Below are 19,648 nucleotides of genomic sequence, written 5' to 3'. Positions count from 1 at the left end.
AAGAACATTCATGACAGTGGACATGTCTCAGTGTCAGCTGCTTAAGGTTGCACAATTGTTATTTCTGAGCTCAACTCCCAGTCTCCTGCAGTAGAAACTGCTTTATTACTAATCTGAAAATCTCTCATTCAACACACATCTCGCTTAAATTTGTGTTCAATACCCAGTTTGTCATATACACAACTACACTTACTAATTCTAAATGGCAATAGGTAACATCCACCTGGTTTTTTGTTTTAATTAGAATTATAAATTGGTTTTATCTGGAAATCAAACACATGTTAAATCAACCAGCATAAGCCTGTTAAAAAAAACAGCTGATCATTCCCTCCCCCCCCTTCTCAATGCACCTTAAAAACTTTCACAGTATTGAAACAACGTGGCATCGTAGGGAGACTGAAGTAGGCTAGAATTTGCTAACTTATTGTATTAACACTTCTTACTCATCCTGTTTTGTAGTTTCTCTTGTGCCTGCTGGATAAAAAAAAGACTGTACAAATCAAATACTGCACCTGTTGTAACACTTTGCACTTCAACCACTATTGTGCTTCAGATCCTGCGGGTGAATTTTCAACTATTAAAGTAGCATTCTAAATGTGGCAATAATATGTTGCTGAAGGTTTCTTCCTTCTTGTGGTTTACTTTTGAGAACAGACAAATTGAACAAAATAAAATCTTCTAAACAAGTTAACACCACAATGTCCATTTAAAACAGTATTCTGTCTGTGTTCTGGACAAACTATTAAGAGCATTCAGCATTCTTATAATTAATCCACAACAAAAGAAGCTAAAAGATGCCACAAAAGAAGGCATAACTGGTCATACAGAGGCAACACCACCATGAATGTTGTTTGGCAAAAAAAACAAAAAACAAAAAGCAGATACACAATTCATCCAAAGAACTCTTTTAGAATTGCCCTGCACTGCTAGGATCACACTGAAGGAGACGGACTATGGATGGATCACTCTTGGCTCCTCGGATGAACTCTTCCAAAGAGAGTTTGCCTAATAAAAAAAAAAAAAAAAGTTTGTTTAGGATTATAAAATGCACTAATCAATCACAGCACATATGCAATGCTTTAACACTATGGATACATCCGGAAATTTACAAATTGTCACTACAAGGAAAGCATGGGGAAATGGTTAGGCCTTGCAGCCTGCCTGAAAGTAGCAAAATCTAGGCTCTGGTGGATCAATACTGTGTGGAGAGACTTTCAGATTTGAAGAACCCTCTCTGAGGGCAGGTCTACACTTTGGGGTTAAGTCGACCTAAGTTACACAACTCCAGATACGTGAATAATGTAGCTTAGGTCGACTTATTGCGGTGTCTACACCACACTGGGTTGACGGGAGAAACTCTCCCACTGACTTACCTTAGGCTTCTAGTTCCGGTGGTGCACCAGAGTCAACGGGAGAGCAATCTGTGGTCGATTTAGTGGGTCTTCACTAGACCCTCTATATCGACCCCCAGTGGCTCGACTGCCACGGCGTTGATCCAGGATAAGTGTCGACATGCTCTGAGAATGCTCCCTCCATTCAAATGTGAAGGCAGGTGGCACAAGTGTTTTGGTTCCTTGCAACAGGCCCAGAATCACAGGAGGAGACAGGCAGGCTCTGAAAGCTATGGACTTGCTCTGAGTACACACAAGTGCCTTTTCCAAATGTATGTTTGAATTAAGAACCCCTATCCATCTATTCCCCTGGGGTTTCTTTAGAGTGGCCATTACAGCAGTATCTAGGTGCTGAGCAGGAAATTTTAACGGCAGGTTTTATCACTACAGGGCAACCTCCATCTCAGAAGCGTGTGTGCAATAGAGCAGATAAAAAAACTTCCACTGGAATGGAGAATTCGTCTGAATTCAACAAGATGAAATTCAGTAAAGATAAATGCAAAGGGCTTCATGTGGGAAGGAAAAAATCAAATGCACAGCTACAAAATGGGGAATAACTGGCTAGGTGATAGTACTGCTGAAAAGGATCGGGGGGTTATAGTGGTTCACAAACTGAATATGAGATAACGTGACACAATTGCTAATAAGGCTGATATTCTGGAGGTGTATTAACAGGAGTGTCATATGTAAGACAAATAATGGTCCTGCTCTTCTCAGCACTGCTGAGGCCTCAGCTGGAGTACTGTGTCTAATTCTGGGTGCCACTCTTTGTGAAAACTGTGGACAAATTGGAGAGAGTCCAGAGGAGAGCAACAAAAAGGGTAAAAGGTTTAGAAAACTTGACTTATGAGGAAAGGTTAAGAAAAGTGGGCATGGTTAATCTTGAGAAAAGGACACCTGAGTGGGGACCAGATTAGTCTTCAAATACATTAAAGGTTATTATAAAGAGGACGGTGATCAATTGTTCTCCATGTGTCCCCTCAAGGTAGGACACGTAGTAATGGGCTTGATCTATAGCAAGGGAGATTTAGGTTAGATATTAGGAAAAACTTTTTAACTATAAAGATAGTTAAGCTCTGGAACAGGCTTCCAAGAGAGGTTGAGGAATACACATCACTGGAGGTTTTTAAGAACAGGTTGGAGAAACACCTGTCAAGGATGGCCTGGGTTTACTTTATCCAACACAGGGGACGGCTTGATGACTTCTTGATGTCCCAGATCCACATTTCTAGATTCTATGACATTCTGGCCAAAAAAAAAAAATCTGTTTCTGCAAAAATCAAAATTTTCTATGGGAAAAATCTTGATTTAGCTGAAAATTTGACTTTCCATTGGGAAAAATTGGAATCAAATATTTCAGACTGGGTTGAGTTGACCAGAATCAGATATTCTGTTTTGTTGAACTGACCCAAAATGTTTTGTTTTGTTCAATAAAACATTGAACTGCATTTCCCTCTCAGCACATTGCCTTATGGGATTTGTAGTTTGGGCCCCCATTCGGAGCTCCCGGGAAAATACCTCTCCCGTAATACAATGTGGATTTGTGCCTCGCCTGAACTCCCACGAGGTAATATGCCACAATGGGAAATGCAATTTACTGTTGAACTGACTTCAAACAAAGCATTTCAATTGGAGAGTGTAAAAAGTTTCATTTGGACTGAAAATGTCAAAAAGAAACATTTCTACATTTCCAAATCAAAACACTTCACTATCTTTGTTCCCCCCCCACAATGTTTTTTTCTTTCAAAATTTCGATTTCTTGTCCTGAGTTGGGATGAAAACAAATGTTGAAATGTTGGAATTCCCTGTGGGATAGACATTCTGAATTCTGCTCAACTCTAATTTGCATCTTCTCCAAAGTACATTGCTGATGCTGCTCTGCAAACCAGATGGGCTTCTACTCTCCCATGGCAGTGTGTGAGTAACTCCCATTGCAGCCACAGAGTATTACTTGTATCCTATCACTAGAGAGGAGGGACCCAGGACAGCACTTGCTGAATGACTTGCCATATACCCTTGACATTCTGGTTCTACGTTGTTGTTGGGTTTTCCCCGTTTTTTCTAGAAAAGCCACAATCCTGCAAAGGTTTAGGCATGTGCTTAATAGAAGACCATGGGATTACTCACGGTGCACACAGATAAGCACATATCTAAGTCTTTGCTGGACTGGGCCTGTAGCATGTAAGCTCTTTGGGGCAGGCACTGTCTACTGCTATGTGTTTGCACAGTGCCTAGAACAACGGGTCTCCGATCCCGACTGCTGTGTTTAAGTGTGACCATAATACTAATAAATCATAATAAGTAATGAAGACCAAATTCATCTGCTCAACAGGCAGTACAGTAGAACCTCAGAGTTACGAGCTAACTGGTCAACCACAGACCTCATTTGGAACTGGAAGTACACAATCAGGCAGCAGCAGAGACCAAAAAAACCCCAAACCCCTCACCAAATACAGTATAGTATTATGCTAAATGTAAACTACTAAAAAAATAAAGGGAAAGTTTAAAAAAAGATTTGTCAAGGTAAGGAAACAGTTTCTGTGACTTTTTCATTTAAATTCAAATAGTTAAAAGCACCATTTTCCTTCTGCATAGTAAAGTTTCAAAGCTGTATTAAATCAATGTTCAGTTGTAAACTTTTGGAAAATAAAAGTTTTGTTCAGAGTTATGAACAACCTCCATTCCCGAGGTGATCACAACTCTGAGGTTCTACTATACTTCTGTTTTTCCCAAAACAATGAGATTCCTAACACACTTGATCAAAGCTCCTAATTCAACACACTCTTCAAGAGCCAGCTATGCTGTTAGACAGGGAATTTTAAAGGAGACTAAAGGGAGATAGGTTTCAGAGCAGCAGCTGTGTTAGTCTGTATTCGCAAAAAAGAAAAGGAGTACTTGTTGCACCTTAGAGACAACAAATTTATTTGAGCATAATCTTTCGTGAGCTACAGCTCACTTCATCGGATGCATTCAGTGGAAAATACAGTGGGGAGATTTATATACATAGAGAACATGAAACAATGGGTGTTACCCTACACACACTCACCTGGGATGTGGGAAACCCGCTGCCTGACTTGAACTCACAGCACCCACATTCCAGGAGTGAATGTTTAGAGCAGGCTCTTGGTACTCAGGGGGCTCACTCTAACTCTCCTGATTAAGCTACAAATAATTAAACATTGATTGGGCCAGAGAAATAGACAGCAAGAGACTGACTCTGTATCCAGTGGTTAGGGGCTCACCTGGGATGTGGGAGTGTCCTCTTCAAGTGCCTGCTCCACTGACTATTTAATTATTTATATCAAGTGGAACAGCTTCAACAGGAGAGAGAGAGCAAGACCTGCCCCAGAAAACCCCACAGCCTGGTGGTGTAGAGCATGGAGACCTGAGTTCATGTCCCTGCTCTAAAGAATCTGAGTCTCCCAATCCCAGGTGTGCGCCCTGGCTAAGGGCTATAACTGGGTGGGTTTTTCTCTGTGTGTGTTTTTGCAAGAAAGGGCTGACCTGGTTTAGGCATCTAACTCCAGGAGAGGTTTTTACGGCTGAGAATCCCAAGCAGAGATAGGCATCTTCCTCCAGCCCAGCTCATCAGTCTGGTGCCTAGAGGGCCCGATCTGGACTCTAAGCCCCACCCCTTTCTTCTGCATTTCACTTCTGGGCAGTTTAGGCAGCGCCCTGCTCAGCTTGCTGGCTTCAGAAGATCCCTCTCTCATGTGCCTAACTTGCTCCATGTGCTATATGGGAAGCCTGGGCACCTAACCTGGGGCTGAGGTTTCCACTATGCAGCCTAGGAGTTAGGGGTTACAACATCAAAGTCTCTTTGTGATCTAGCCCTTCGTGTTTTCATCTTCAAGGCATTTTATCAACATTAACTAATAAACCCTCCCCTAACCTTTTGTGAGTTAGGTAAATGGAGAAACTGCAGCAGACAGGTTAAAGGGCCAAGTTCTGCTTTCAGTTACACTAGTAGAATCCAGAGCCTCTTTGCACTGAATTTAGCAGAGCTAGAGCATAATCAGGTCCTAAGTGACTTCCCCATGGCCATAGGAGTCACTGCTTTAAAAATCCTTAGGGGAGAGATTGAGCCCACTGACTGTCTTGACATCAGAGTGATCTCTCTCTACTTCCTAAATCAGTCTAGCTCTTTGATGGAAATCCAGCTGTCAGTAACTGCAGAGTACAGAGGGTTAAAGGGAAATGCCTAAGATTCCTACCATCTCGATTGGTGTCCATCTGACGGAAGATTTTCTCTGTTCTTTTCTCTGGTGTTGACTCATCTTCTGGCATCTTCATTACCGAAGAAACCATCTTATAGATTGCCTAAGTGAGGTGATAGAAGCAAAGTGTTGATAATAGATATCTGATCTGAATAGATTATTAGCAATTATTAGATGCTGAAAAAACAAACATAGCATCACATAAACCTTAGCCTGGATTCTCACCACAGATTCCTAGTGAGAGTGACAATGCACAAATCTATACATACATTTGCTCTTTTACACTGGAGACTCTCTGATAAATAACCTTGTTTCCTTATCTAGTTGCTGTTGAATATAGTTCTGGCTTTGGACTTGTATTGTTCCCTATTGCAATATACTTCAGAACAATTTATCATACGTACAGCACATTACTACAAATCATCAAAATACATTAGATCAATAAACTAACGAATGGATGGTTCCAAATATAACACGATACACACACTGTACCACGCAGACAACTCTTTAATCTTTTTGCACATCCTTTCCCCAACCTCCCACTCCATTCCCATTCCCCATTATTTACTTTGCCCCCAGTTCGGCATCCTTCCTCACTCTTTTGTCAGTTATTTTGTCTATTTATGCCATAACCTTTCCAGGGCAGGGGAACCCATCTTACTGCATGCCTGTGAAGTGCCTAGAACATTACAAAATAAGATATTTTACCGCACCAAGTTTTGTAGGTGCGTACACTGACTTAGATACAACAACCTCATCTGGGTCATTCCACAAAGAGAAATCCTGGTGCCACACCAAAATTGTAGTGTTTTCAACATATTTTCTGTATATACTCTATTTGTGATATATTATGTTCCTCTGCTATTCCTCCTATTAAGAGAGATAGATTAGAGAATTTTAATCTTATGACAAAAAGAGCCATATTTTCTAAATTGGCTCCCTGAATTGTGCCTGCAAAATGTGGACACACTGAGTGTGCATGCAAACCTGTGTTTGCACATGCAGACTGTATTTTTGCATGCAAAGCGGGTAATTGTGCACCTAAATCCCTATTTGCACATGCACAAATACGTATTTTCCAGATACCACAGGTCAACATGCAAAATTTGTAGCGGCCATTTTATAAATTTGGCCCCAGGCATCACCACTTTGGTTATTTCCTCTCCCACTCTGAGAGGTTTTCGTCCTGGGTGTAGGCCCAAGATCACTTAATTTAATTCCACTTTCTAGCTTGCCATCTGCCCCTTCATGAAGGCCCTTTGTTCTGGAGGTTTTAACCACCAAGTCAAAGGGGACTCAAGGGAACTGCGTCTGGAGCACAGCAACACAGCTTCATCACCTGGGGGATACTGTTAAACAACGCAAGACACTTCCTTCTCTGAATGACGAATGTCCTGCTTTCCCAGCATTCACCACTACTTCCTTTTGGCGACAAAACCTGCTCACCTTTCAGAGCTCATAAGTTCATATACAGAATCACACCTTGAGAAAGACATTTGCCTGTTTAATTAAATATTCATCTGTTTGATGAATGCAATCAAACATCTGTCCCCTAGATTATGGCACTAACATTATGGTAACAGATTGCGCTGGGGTTCCTCTAATAGTTCCTTGATGCAAGTTATAAAAATGATTGTAGGATCAGAAAAGGATGTTTAGATATTAATTGACAACTGAATAGGGAAAGTGATGAGCACCCGATTCATTATCATCATGATGTATAATAAAAATGCCCAGTGGTGCCAATGAGGATTGGAGTCTCACGCTGTAGGACAATGTCTAAACACAGAAGAAGACACAGTGCCTATCCCAGAGAGGTTACAAATGTAACAGACACAAGAACAGAGAATGGGGGGATAACACACAAGCAAATGAACATGGTGATGGCAGGAATGGGGAGTGAAGAGGCAAAGGAAAGAAAGCGAAGGAGGACACTCAGAGCTTACACCTGCCTAGCTCTGGTTTGCAGAGATCACAGCAGCACTGATCCTTAGAAATCTTTCATTCATTAAATAGCTAAACTTTTATTTAGAGGGGAGATTAGGCCATCCCAGCATGTTAGAGCCCCATATAGCGTAAAGAGAAAGCCTGGGGCAAAATTACATTAGTTGGGCTCACAGTCACGGTTACACTCCACGTAACCATAGTAAGAAAATGCAGATTTTTAGAACAAAATTGTTTAAAGATGTCCTCATCCTACAGGGTCCCTTTAACAGAAGCGTGTTAAGCGAATAATACATGAGATGGTCTAGGAGAGCCAGAGCATGATGGGAATAATATAATGTTCCTTTTGTGCTGAAAATGATGTTTCTGGTCAAATCTTTGTGGCCTTACTCAGTTGTTCAGTAGGAAGTTTTCCTATATAATGGCCAAGTGAAAACTGATTAAAAAACTCAGGATTTGCCCCGTCACTATACTGTGTTTTTAAATGAGAAAGCTCTCAAAAGAAGCAGGTTTATGTAATATTGTAAAAATGTTCGGATTGTCCTTAATCTGGGACCAAATGCTGCTCAAACCTCTACATGGGCATGCAAGGGTGCAAGAGTCTTCTTCATTCCCTGTGCCTCTGGCATGGGACGGAGCATAACGGGAGTCCTTGGGCTCTTGGAACCGTCACTGGTACTAATCACTGCTGATTGCTGACTATACACAAAGGGGAGCACAGATACCTTGGGCTATTGCAACCTCCATCTGTGCAGACTGTCCCTCACAGGCCCACGGCACTGGTTAGGGCAGCTAAAGTTGGCATAACCCTGGAGTAAAGAAAATCATGATGGGGACCAAACTGAGTCCTGAGAGAAGCAGGCGCAGCTCTCTTGGAGGCCAATGGGACACAGGCCAGGTATATACTTTATAACTTCAGACATTTTAAAAGCCAGAAGGGACCATCACGATCATCTAGTCTGACCTCCTACATAACACAGCCCATAGACCTTCACCTAGTAATCCCTGCATCAGACGTGTGGGGGTGGTTTGCGTAGGAGGGGAGAGCAGGGGTGGGGGGGAGAGGGAAGTACACCAGCTTTATCTTACTTTGCTGTTGGCTGATTTTCCTGCAGAACTCTCTCACCCTCAGCTTTCTACATGTGCTGAGTGACAAATGGGTGCAAATGTCACTGCTCTGCCACTTACCCAACTGTTTATGACCAATTGACACCCAGCATGTAATTGGCACCAGCCTTTATTTCACTGCTGAATTTGACACAGCAATTTCCATGGGGGCTGCACCTGCTCCTTGCATTTGACAAAGTGTCTGAGAGCCAGCGGTGGGGGTAGTGATGACAGCACGAATTTCTTTCTATTAAACTTTAGTGCAGTTTTAGTACAGGACATCTAATGAAGAGAACAAGGGCCTGATCCACCACACACTGAAGTCCCATTGGGAGTTTTGCTACTGCCTTTAAAGGAAGCCACATCAAGCCCAGTTTCTCCCCGTCTTACAGATCAGTTAGCTCAGTAAGGGCTTGTCTTCACTACTGGCTAAATTGGTGGTGCTGCGACTGATGCAGCAGTGTCCATTTAGTGGGTCTGGTGAAGACATGATAAGTCAATGGCAGAGTGCTCTCCCGTTGACTTCAGTACTCCACCTCCCTGAGAGGTGGAAGCTATGTCAATGGGAGATGCTCTCCTGTGGACATAGCACAGTGCAGACACCGCTGTAAGTTGATCTACGCTACATCAACTTAAGTTACATAACTTACGTAACTTAACTAGTGTAACTTAGATCAACTTACCTCGTTAGTGTAGACCAGGCTTAAGAGGGATGGCCAAAGCCACTTCTGTTGTTTTTGTGTGACAGCTGAAAGTGCTACACTTGTCCCTTGCATAAGTATTGGGAAGATGCCCTAGCAGCTCCACAGGATAAGGCTGTGTTGAAGTTTTACACTTATGGCAAAGTTTAAACTTCACGTAAACCCTCAATTTTACTCAGGTTCTCTCCAAATATGTACTATTTCAGCAAGGGGGCAGACTCGAACTCTTTAGCTGGATTTCAGCTTTAGCTTGAAAGGAGTTGTTTGTACTGTGGGCGGAGGTATGCTGGAAGTGAAAAGGAGTTTGTTATGCAGGCGAGGAGCCTGAGAGGGTATCTGGCATTGTAATGTTTGGGTGGTAAAGCACTGTGACCCCGGTGGGAAACTGGGATGGAAGAAATCTTCCCACAAAGCTTTGTGGATGCTCTATGCCTGCTCCTGCACCCAAGAGGCTTCAGTAGCCCATACATTCGCTGTGATCCTGCTCCAGCGTGAGCAATAGTTACTCCAGCCATCAGCCCCTCTCCCCCAACCCAGCCACAACAGGCTGCCAACCTGCCATGCAGGGCTGATGCACACCAGACATGGTCTTCCAGATCATGCCACCACGTTGGGGGAAATTCCTTTGAGGATGTCAGTGGCTGACAAAAGTCACGACACTCAAAATTAAGCCTCAAACTCCATCCTTACAGCAAAAATGAAGTGCTGCAGCTTAATCGATGAGGGAGCTAAAGGACTGGAGTTCTCACTCCCAAAAAGTGTCTAGATTAAAACATGGCATTTTCCAAATATACTTTAGAAATAATCGTCTGGTTTAATAACTCCATAGCTGTAGCTGGTTCCAGAGTCTCTCACAACAGGACTTAATTGAGGCGCATAGAGGCTCTTTGTACAGGGGTGAATTTCACCCCATGTGAGTCACTTGCTACGTATTGCATGCAGCATGCTATAAATAGGGTTCGACATGAGAAAAGAGCTTTGCCAGCCAACCCATCAGCCTGAAGGGAATATGGAGTTCTACAGGGCGATCTGCACTGTCAGTGGTGCTCACCCCTTGGTGGATGGCCTGCACAAAGGCTCCTCAAGGCATAGGGCCACACAGTCCCCCTAGGACAGGGCTGAACAGGAGTAACATGGAATTTCTGTGTCTTGTGGGAACCAAGGTCATGGTCTCTATGGTGGCTCTGAATAGGCTGAAACATATGGGAGCACTGGAGCGAGCACAGGCTTGGGGCAGGGCCATGAGATCATCGCTTATAGATCCAGCAGCCAGGAACCTCCTCACAGGGGTGGTGGAAGCAGCTTCTACTGCAACGCCTAGGCTAGAGTAGCTGCTGTGCAGGGGCTGATTTTATTCCCTCTCCAATCCTGCATAGCTCCCCATAGAGCCTGCTAAGTTAGGTTTTTGCAGGGCTGGGGAGAGGAAAATGTCACCCCAAGATAATTGGCAATTGGCTGGAGTTGCTATTTACAAAAGACTCAGGAATTTATCACATCCAGACATAGGCACAGACTCCATGGGTGCTCTGGGGCTGGAGCACCCTTGGGAAAAAAATAGTGGATGCTCAGCACCCACCAGTCACCCACTAATCAGCTGTTTGGTGGGCCGACCGATCAGCTCCTTCCCCTTCCCCCCAGCAACTCCCACCCACTGCGGATCAGCTGTTGTGCGGAGGAGTGGGGGCAGCAAGAGGCGGAGTGGAGCCTTGGGGGAAGGGGCAGAGTGGGAGCGGGGCTTCGAGGCCCAGTAGGGGTGCAGCACCCCCTGGGAAAGCTGAAAGTCGACGCCTGTGCATCCAGACACACACTAACTAAAATTATACCCTCTTCTTTCCCTGTGCACAGATCTGCCCAGTGCCTCTTCAGTTTCAGCTCTGCTGCTATTGGTAAACGCCTTCTTACAGAGCATGTGCAAGAGCATGCATGTGAGCTTCCCTTCTCCCCACCCAAGCACTGCACCAGGACCAGACTGATGTCATACAATAATACCACCACCTAGCACTTATCAGTACAGCACGTCACATTCCAGGCTACACTGCTATTTATGCCCATGCTAGCTCAATCACCACTCGTGCAAGTATGTGTACACAGGCAGGGAGGTCACACCCCTACCTTGTAGTGCACACATTGCCTAATAGCCAGGTGTTGCAGCACCTAATTCCCTCTGCGGATCTGCGCCCAAGTGCTTTAAAGCACACAAAGTCAGCAGACTGACAAAAAGAGAAACGAAATGTTTTTCCTCTCCTTGATTTCACTTCTAGTAATCCCTGGGGCTCTTTGTAAGTGGAGGGCTCCAGTGGTGGTGGGGGATTTCCATTTAAATGATTTTCACTTTGACGGTGTCCTTTTATGCATTAGCTTGATGTGTTCTCTCATGCAGAATATCAGCCTAGAATATAATAAATCCTACTGTATCAATATGCAAATGTATCATAGATCAGAGACTTGTAATAGGTTCCTGAGGGATATATCAACGATGCAAGCATAGCTCTTTTTTTTTCTTCCCCCAAAGAGGAGGTTCCTGATGACTTATGTCCAAGTGGAACACATTTGATACAGTATCCTCTATTCCCACAACTAAAAAACAACCAAACAGCCCCCCCGCACGCATAACTTTGTTGAATTACAGCTCAGATTGCTAAAGGACATTTCTTATCAACTGAACCACTAAAAATTAATCTCCAATAAGACAACAAAACATCCATATCAATCTCAGTTTCACATGCCTTTGCCACTCAAACACACTCACAGAGCCCTCCCCATCAAGCCTCAGCCCTCTGAAATATACAGATGAGAAGTGTTATAACAGTATTATTATTATTAATGATGAGGCATGAAGCAAACTAGGGAAATGTGATCTCGATTAAATTACTATCAGGTGGGTGCACAACTGTAGTAAGACCACATTCAAAGAATACTGTAGTTATCAATCCTTTGCCTTCAAACTGGGAGGATGTATCTAGTGGGGTCCCACAACGGGCTGTTCCAGGTCCAGTACTTTTAAACATTTTCATTAATGACTGGGATAACAGAGTGGAAAGCATACTGATAACATTTGCAGATGACAAATCTGGGAGAGTTTGCAAGCACTTTGGAGGACAGGATTAGAATTCAAAAGGAACTTGACAAATTGGAAAATTGGTCTGAAATCAGCAAAATTAAATTCAATAAACACAAGTGCAGAGTACTTTACTTTGGAAAGAAAAATCAAATGTACAACTACAAAATGGGGAATTACTGGTTAGACAGCAGTAGTGCTGAAAAGGACCTGGGGGTTATGGTGGATTGCAAAATTAAATATGAGCCAAAACTGTGATGCAGTTGAAAAAAAGGCTAATATCACTCTGGGGTGCCAGGAGTGTCACATGTAAGACAAGGGAGATAAATGTCCTGCTCTATTCAGCAGTGCTCTGTCGAACCTGGGTGCAGGAGGCTGGACTAGATGACCTCTCAAGGTCCTTCAGCCCTACATTCCTATGGTTCTGTGAATTGGGATGGACGGGGGATACTTGCAGGCAAAGTTGCCTGGCAAGCAGAACTTATAGCTGCATTATGTAGAAGGCAGCTTCTCTATTTGGGAAGTTCCCTTTAGTCTGCAACAGGGGAGCAACTGCTGAACAAAACTTACTGGGTTTTTTAGACTTAGATTCTCACCGTCAAACCTTAGAAAGTCCCTCAAAATTTTGGCAGGAGGGGGAGAGTTGGAAGCATAGAAACAGGTAGAATGAAGAGCTGTCAAGGTCTATGAGCAGGGGAACCAGAGCAGCAGGGCAAGGGTGCTAATCAGGGTTGGCCCTAGACCAAATGTCACCCCAGGTGCCCACGCCACTACATGTGTTAAACTTTCGAATACCCACTTTTTTATTGCATGTGTAACCCATTTCATAACTTTGATGCACGAATTGCATGCATGATTTATCCCTGTCATATAAGAAGATAAATTTGCATGCTAGGAGCTGTAAATCTGTATTTATTCATGCCATATATAAGCAAATATGAAATACCTAAAACATGTTACTTCCAACATTCTATTTTCCCTTTTGTTGCTGATAACAAAAAACAGCACTCTGAGCCCGGCATCCCCCAAGCCCAGCACCCCAGGCAGTCGCCTGGATCACCTTCCCTATATCCAGCTCTGGTGCCAACACTGAATGGTTGTTGAATACATTAATTAATGGAATTTGTCTCTAAAAATCCAGTGCTTTGTTGGCCTACGTGATGAAATACAACACAGGTGGAAGAGGTATCATACTTTTAATTCATTTAATTTTTTTCCTCCAGTGATGTGATGATGTGTCTTGCAGCAAAACGCGTTTTATGAAATTTCAAGTCTGTGTGTTACTATTATAGAAGGAGTCTGGAAAAAAAAAAAGAGAGAGAAAGAGGAGAGGAGCCTGTCTGTACAAATTTCAAAAGAGGTCTGATACTGTATTCATTTCTCGCTATTTTTAAAGCTAGGGCTGGTTAGAGTCTGACACGGATTCTTGAGTGGTCTTCTTGCCCACCTTCTAACCTATTTGTCAGTTTTTATTTGATTTGCGGTTTTGTGTGTTTTGTTATTTTGCCTTGAGAACCACATTTTTTTTCCAAATGCAGTACAGTGGCCCATGGGGGTGGGGTGGGGGGGGAGTGTGTGCAGTCCCAGGTATGCATAAAATAACTATGGTTGTACATGCCCCCCACACAGAAGGTAGCAAACAGCCAGCCGAATTCTCCATCTAGCAGTTCGTGCATGAGTTTTCTTTAATAAGTTGTACAGTCGTTCATATTGATATGAGTGAAGAGACACTCTCCATCCTTCCGTTTTTGACGTATAAATGGATAAAATCTGATCTCAGTTTCATCCCTTCAATGCCCCTTGATTTCAGTGGGGTTTTATGGGTGTAAATGAGACCAGAATTTGGTGCTTACATGACTAAAGAGGAGCCAAAGTCAGTTAGTATCTAAGCAATCTGATTAGCAGATCTGTGGCAACTGAAAAAATAGTAGTTTCCTTTGTAGGAAAACTACGAATTTTGTGAACTACATTCTCCATATTTTTAAATCTATCTATTTTAGGGTTTTATAATGCTGGCCATTGCAATCCTTCCTTGTCTAATAGATAGGCAATAGTTAGATTCCAAGTGTGCTTTATGGTGTTTCACGATCTTTTCAATTTTCAGGGATAAAAAATCTGTTTGCGTGAGGGACAATTTTTATTTGTTTTGACTCTTTTTTTGGTTTATTTTGCAAGGGAAAATTTGTAAGCGGGCCAGTATCTTCTCACTAGAATATTTCATATAGTTTATTATGGCACACCGGCAAGGTTATGTGTATGTCTTTGAAAGAAAGAAAAGTGATTTCCTTGGCTAAGGAAAGCATGTTTTATTTGTCCAATGAAGTGTAATGCCCTAGTCCACTTTCAAAATGATCTTAGCTGCTATAGAGTCAAATTAAGAAGTGACACATTGGTCAGCTGGTGAAAATGACCATAAATGGGTGCCAATTATACACTGAGGGGATGTAAAGAGCGGTGAAACCAGTCAACAACTCATAGGAGATGTAAGAAGCTGCAAGATAAAGCAGACTCTCTGCATACACTTTTATAACCTCCTATTAGTTGCTTTTCCTGCTACAACCCTGCCTTTCTGTCCCCTCATCATGAATTTCTGTCCTCTTGCCCTTATTCATACTTCTTCTGAATGTCCCCTGTAAGCAGATGCAACTTCACTGATGGTATTGTTGTTGTACCATTTATACCAGTCTGAATTTGGCACACAGTTTTTAAAATATTCATTCATGCCCCTTAGAGTTAGCTACATGAAGTCCTGTTTAACTCTCAAACAAGCATACAAAATACAAAAAATAAAAGAAGACGAAGGTGGCCGCAACTGAGTCAAGTATACGGTCTGATGTATATGGAATAGAACAAGTGCCATCACTGGTTCCTGTTGGAAGGATGTTCAAAGACAGACCAATAAAAAGGAGTAGGATGGCATGCATTATAATGATTCTACAATCATAAATTGTAATTAGCATGCATTCCATTTCCTCCATTTCTATCAGATCTTTAAACATGAATAGTATCATATCTAATTAGTACTTCAATATCTCCAGTGACGAGGAGGCAGGCGCTTCCCTAGCAGAGGTGGATTATACAGATTTAACTATGCAAGTGTATTATAACCAAAAAAAAAAATGAAGCTTTCAATGAATTTGATGTGCCCTCAAGGGAAAGACACATTAGAGAAAGATGAAAATGGGGAAGAACTCGTAAGTGCAACATTAGATAATATACCTGAAGCCATGCATGGAATCAAAACAGAGGGCTTGTCTACACTGGAAAATTATATTAACTAACACAACGTAAAGCGCTCAGGCCATGTCCGGCTTAGGAAAAGAGCTTTCAAACATTTTAGCTATTTCTTCGTACTCAATATGCTTTTAAAGAGGACTCTGCTCTTAGTTAGACCAGGCCAGTCCCATTTAAAAATGTGTTAGAGAGTCTTGGTCAACCCAAGGCTCCCCACTAGGATGACCCACTAGCAGCTGACATGATGTTAAATATGACGGTCCTTGTCTACATGGAATTCTTTGTAATATTTATCATTATGTTAGTTACCGTGTTCAAACTCAAGGTAATTTCCCAGCATAGGAAAACCCACAGAGAAGCAGCATGTCTACTCAGTAAAGCTTCAAGTATCTATAAACATCTCCATTTCTACTCTAATTGGTGTTCCACCTTTGCCAAATTTAACAGTATCTTTTTATGTTCAAGCAAACATATATAGTAGACTAAAAACATGGGAGAAGATATCACAATAACCTTTTGCACACCCAACATTCACAATACGCCCCCCCGTAATTTAATCAGAGAGTGAAAGAGAAAATGTAAAACCCTCTTGAACAGTACATACCTGCACTATCTCCAGCATTTCTGACTTACTGATGTATCCATTTCCATCCAGATCATACATGCTGAATGCCCACTTCAGCTTTTGCTCCAGTTTACCTCTAGATGTTACACTCAAAGCTATGATAAATTCTCTAAAGTCTATTGTTCCATCGCCGTTAGCATCGAAAGTGCGGAATACATGTTCCGCAAATTTAGAAGCGTCCCCGTAAGGAAAAAAGTTCCCATATATTTTCTTAAACTCCTCCATAGATAAATGTCCACTTGGACAGTCTCTCAAGAAGCCTTTGTACCACTCCTGGATCTCATGTTCTGTAAAGTCTGTACTTTCTAGCAAATCTTGCATGACCTCAGGACGTAGTTTGCTGTTCTGTTTTCCCATCTTGGTGTCAAAAAATTTTTATCTGAGGAGGAAAAAAAACCACAAATTAATTTTGCTTTAAATTTGGGCAGGGAGGGAGGGGGAGGGAGGAGGGAAGAACAAAGATTCTGAATTTTTTGACACTGGTTGACTTTAGTGCAGTTACTCTAAACTGTTGCCAGTGCAAGCTAGATCAAAATGTGGAGCAGTAAGTAGATTTATCATCTTTCCTGCTTTGAAAAATACCATCATATTTACTACCAGTAAATACTAACCTATGCACTGATTTCTGAGTCTTTTCCTAGGAATTACAGTGAAATCAAATTCAATTCTGATTGATCTTTCAATGCTAGTTCACTCTAGAAGCAAATTCTGCTCTTCAGTGGAATGCCAGCCATGCTGCTCACAGTAGCTTATGAGATACCTTTCTTGTTGGGTATGGATCTGCATAAACCCAGGGTTGTGAGTTCAATCCTTGAGGGGGCCATTTAGGGATCTGGGGCAAAAACTGGGGATTGGTCCTGCTTTGAGCAGGGGGTTGGACTAGATGATCTCCCGAGGTCCCTTCCAACCCTGATATTCTATGATAAGTCCCTTTTTTAGTTAACATTAAAATTACAGGGGGTGGAATCTGGATAGAAGCCAGGGGTGGATTCTTTTGCATACACCATTAAATGTATTTTTGATACTCCTTTGTAGCCAGGAATCAGAGCTATCAGATAATTATAAATTTATTTAGCTAAGGTCCTTTGAAAATCTCTTATGGGGGGAAAAAGTGACCTGCTAATCACCTCATTTACAATATTGGAAAGTCATTTCCCTTACATTAACCATGAAGAAATATTCCTGAATACAACTCATATGTCCACTTTTTCAATTAAATCACCTTAGTTACATTTTGTTAAAGGCAAATTGCTATGTACTGTATTGTGCTATAGGTGCAGTAAGGATTAATGGCCTTTGGCTTTTAAATACAATTTCAGAGCCTGATCATGCTACTCCAAAGGACACTATCATTAATTTTATTGGCAGATTAAAAAAGCACATCTCCAAAGGAAAACCCACCTCATTTTCACTGTTAAAAGTGCTTCTCCTGTTCATTGCTGTGCATTTATAGCCAGATTCCCCAGCTCTTACTGAATTCCAGTGCATGACTGAATTGTGGAAAGCCATTCTTTACAAACAAAAATTAACACAAATGATCAGACTCATTATGCAAATGAAAGCCATGAAATATGATTTATGAACATGTAACTTAAATGGGTCATGGCTGTTTGTGATTTAATCTGTAAAAGCCTTCAATATTGTTATGCTGTGGTACATTCACTATTTCATAGGGTCGAACTTGTGAAAAATATCTATAATGGCCGATGAACTTCTAACAAAATATCTCTGCAGGTTCAAGATACAAATTTCTTCTTCACTATTTAAAATTTACAACAGTAGTCAGTGGGAATTGTAATGTTCGGGGGAGTTTATATCCTGCCTCTCCCCCTTCATCCCTGGAAAGAGAAGGTGAAAATGTTGGGCCTGTCCTTATTGGTGCTGAGCATTTCCTGGGTGCTACTGAGCATCTGCTACTCCCACTGAAATCGATGGGAGATATTTTCAAGGATTGGGCCCTTAAAATCTAATGTTTATAGAATCATAGAATATCAGCATTGGAAGGGACCTCAGGGGGTCATCTAGTCCAACCCCCTGCTCAAAGCAGGACCAATCCCCAATTTTTGCCCCAAATCCCTAAATGGCCCCCTCAAGGATTGAACTCACAACCCTGGGTTTAGCAGGCCAATGCTCAAACCACTGAGCTATCCCTCCCCACAGATCTGAACAATAAAACCAAACTGACCTTTAAAAGAGAAAATGTTTGTGAAGTACTTGAAGATGGAAAATGCCATTTTAACAGTAAATATTGCTACCACCTTTTCCTCACTCATCCTTGTCAAGTGATGCATTATAAAGCCCAAGGCCTGAATTCCTTGGAGATGGTGCAAAGACCATTGATTTATGGGCCAGATCTAATATTCATAAGGTCAGTGGAAGGATTCTCAGTGATTTCAAATGGATGTTTGATTGGGTCCATAATGAGCAACCTGGGAGTTTTCAGAGTGAATGAGTTACATTAAAAAAAAAACAGACATTTTCAAGCTTGCAATCTTGGAGTTTATATCAAGAAAAATGACATATGCAGGTTCTGGGAGAAGCATGGAGGATCAAACAGCCAGGTGAAATAATGTAGATCAGTTTAAAGCAGTATTGCTTTAATTGAAAAATAAAACCCAAAACCCCTTTGGTGGTTTGGCACCATTCATACCCGCGGCTTGCCATTATTACACAGTTCTGTAGGTTCTGCTACTTTCAGGGCATAAAATTGGAGATGTAACTGCTACTCTCATCTGAACTATGAGAACACTACACAAGAAAGCTGCAGGAAAGCATGTGTTAAGCATTTATAATCATTATAATCCCTAGTTTGTGATGTTTAATATCTCAGCCATTTGACTGAAACTTGGAATGAACATTTTCAATCCAAAGGCTTTATCAAATCAAATGTTAATAAATGGAGAGAGCGGCCTTCGTCAGATAGCTTTTGCAATTGTGCCTCATTCTGGGGTTACAGAAGTACAAACATTTTTTTATAAATTTATACTAAAATGCGTGTGAAATATACTTGCACCAGACAATAAAAACACAGCATAAAATAGCGCGCACACACACACACACACACACACACACACACACAAAAAGTTACAACAGTAATTACTGAGCATCATGATTAGAACAACTAGCATTCTTCTGCAGGGCCAGATTTCACACAGGCATAGTAGGCACATTCTAGTGGTGCCTAAAAACTCAAATTTTGCCATGCCCAGGTCCCAGCAGGGGGCGGGACTTGCTGAAGGGGAGAGAGCCCCACACAGCCCTGCTGGAGTGCTCCTCGCTCAACCCAGTGGACAGAGTCACCTCCCAGCTGGGCCGGTGAGTACAGCCGGGGTGGAGGGTGGGGGGGAGGGGCAGGGCTTGGGAAAGTGGGT

At 42.1% G+C, this 19,648-nt stretch overlaps 1 protein-coding gene across 2 annotated transcripts; it reads right to left on the bottom strand.

Moving 5' to 3' along the window:
* Positions 1-817: 817 nt before the first annotated feature.
* On the bottom strand, positions 818-16,634 carry NCALD (neurocalcin delta). Of its 2 annotated transcripts, none has more exons than XM_077808910.1 (3): positions 16,257-16,634; positions 5,606-5,711; positions 818-1,005 (listed from the first exon to the last, which is right to left on the bottom strand). In XM_077808910.1, exons 1-3 carry the CDS (start codon positions 16,632-16,634, stop codon positions 908-910), a joined length of 582 nt encoding a protein of 193 aa, XP_077665036.1. In that variant the 3' UTR covers positions 818-907. The 2 variants fall into 2 exon arrangements, with proteins under 2 accessions (XP_077665036.1, XP_077665037.1); XM_077808911.1 differs by having other exon boundaries at positions 5,606-5,713; positions 16,475-16,634.
* Positions 16,635-19,648: the final 3,014 nt, after the last annotated feature.

The sequence above is a fragment of the Eretmochelys imbricata genome, chromosome 2, assembly GCF_965152235.1.
Source record: "Eretmochelys imbricata isolate rEreImb1 chromosome 2, rEreImb1.hap1, whole genome shotgun sequence".
In the NCBI taxonomy this organism is placed as follows: Eukaryota; Metazoa; Chordata; order Testudines; family Cheloniidae; genus Eretmochelys; species Eretmochelys imbricata.
The sequence above is the reverse complement of the archived record's forward strand: the minus strand, read 5'-3'. Positions and strand labels throughout refer to the sequence as shown.

Bases quoted from the DNA above. Each gene is read 5' to 3' on its own strand.
- NCALD (XM_077808910.1), bottom strand. From the start codon at position 16,634: ATGGGAAAACAGAACAGCAAACTACGTCCTGAGGTCATGCAAGATTTG. The intron at 5,712-16,256 runs GTATGTACTGTT...CACCTCACTTAG, and splicing joins AAATGCTGGAGATAGTGCAG to GCAATCTATAAGATGGTTTC. The intron at 1,006-5,605 runs GTAGGAATCTTA...TTTTTTTATTAG, and splicing joins GATGGACACCAATCGAGATG to GCAAACTCTCTTTGGAAGAG.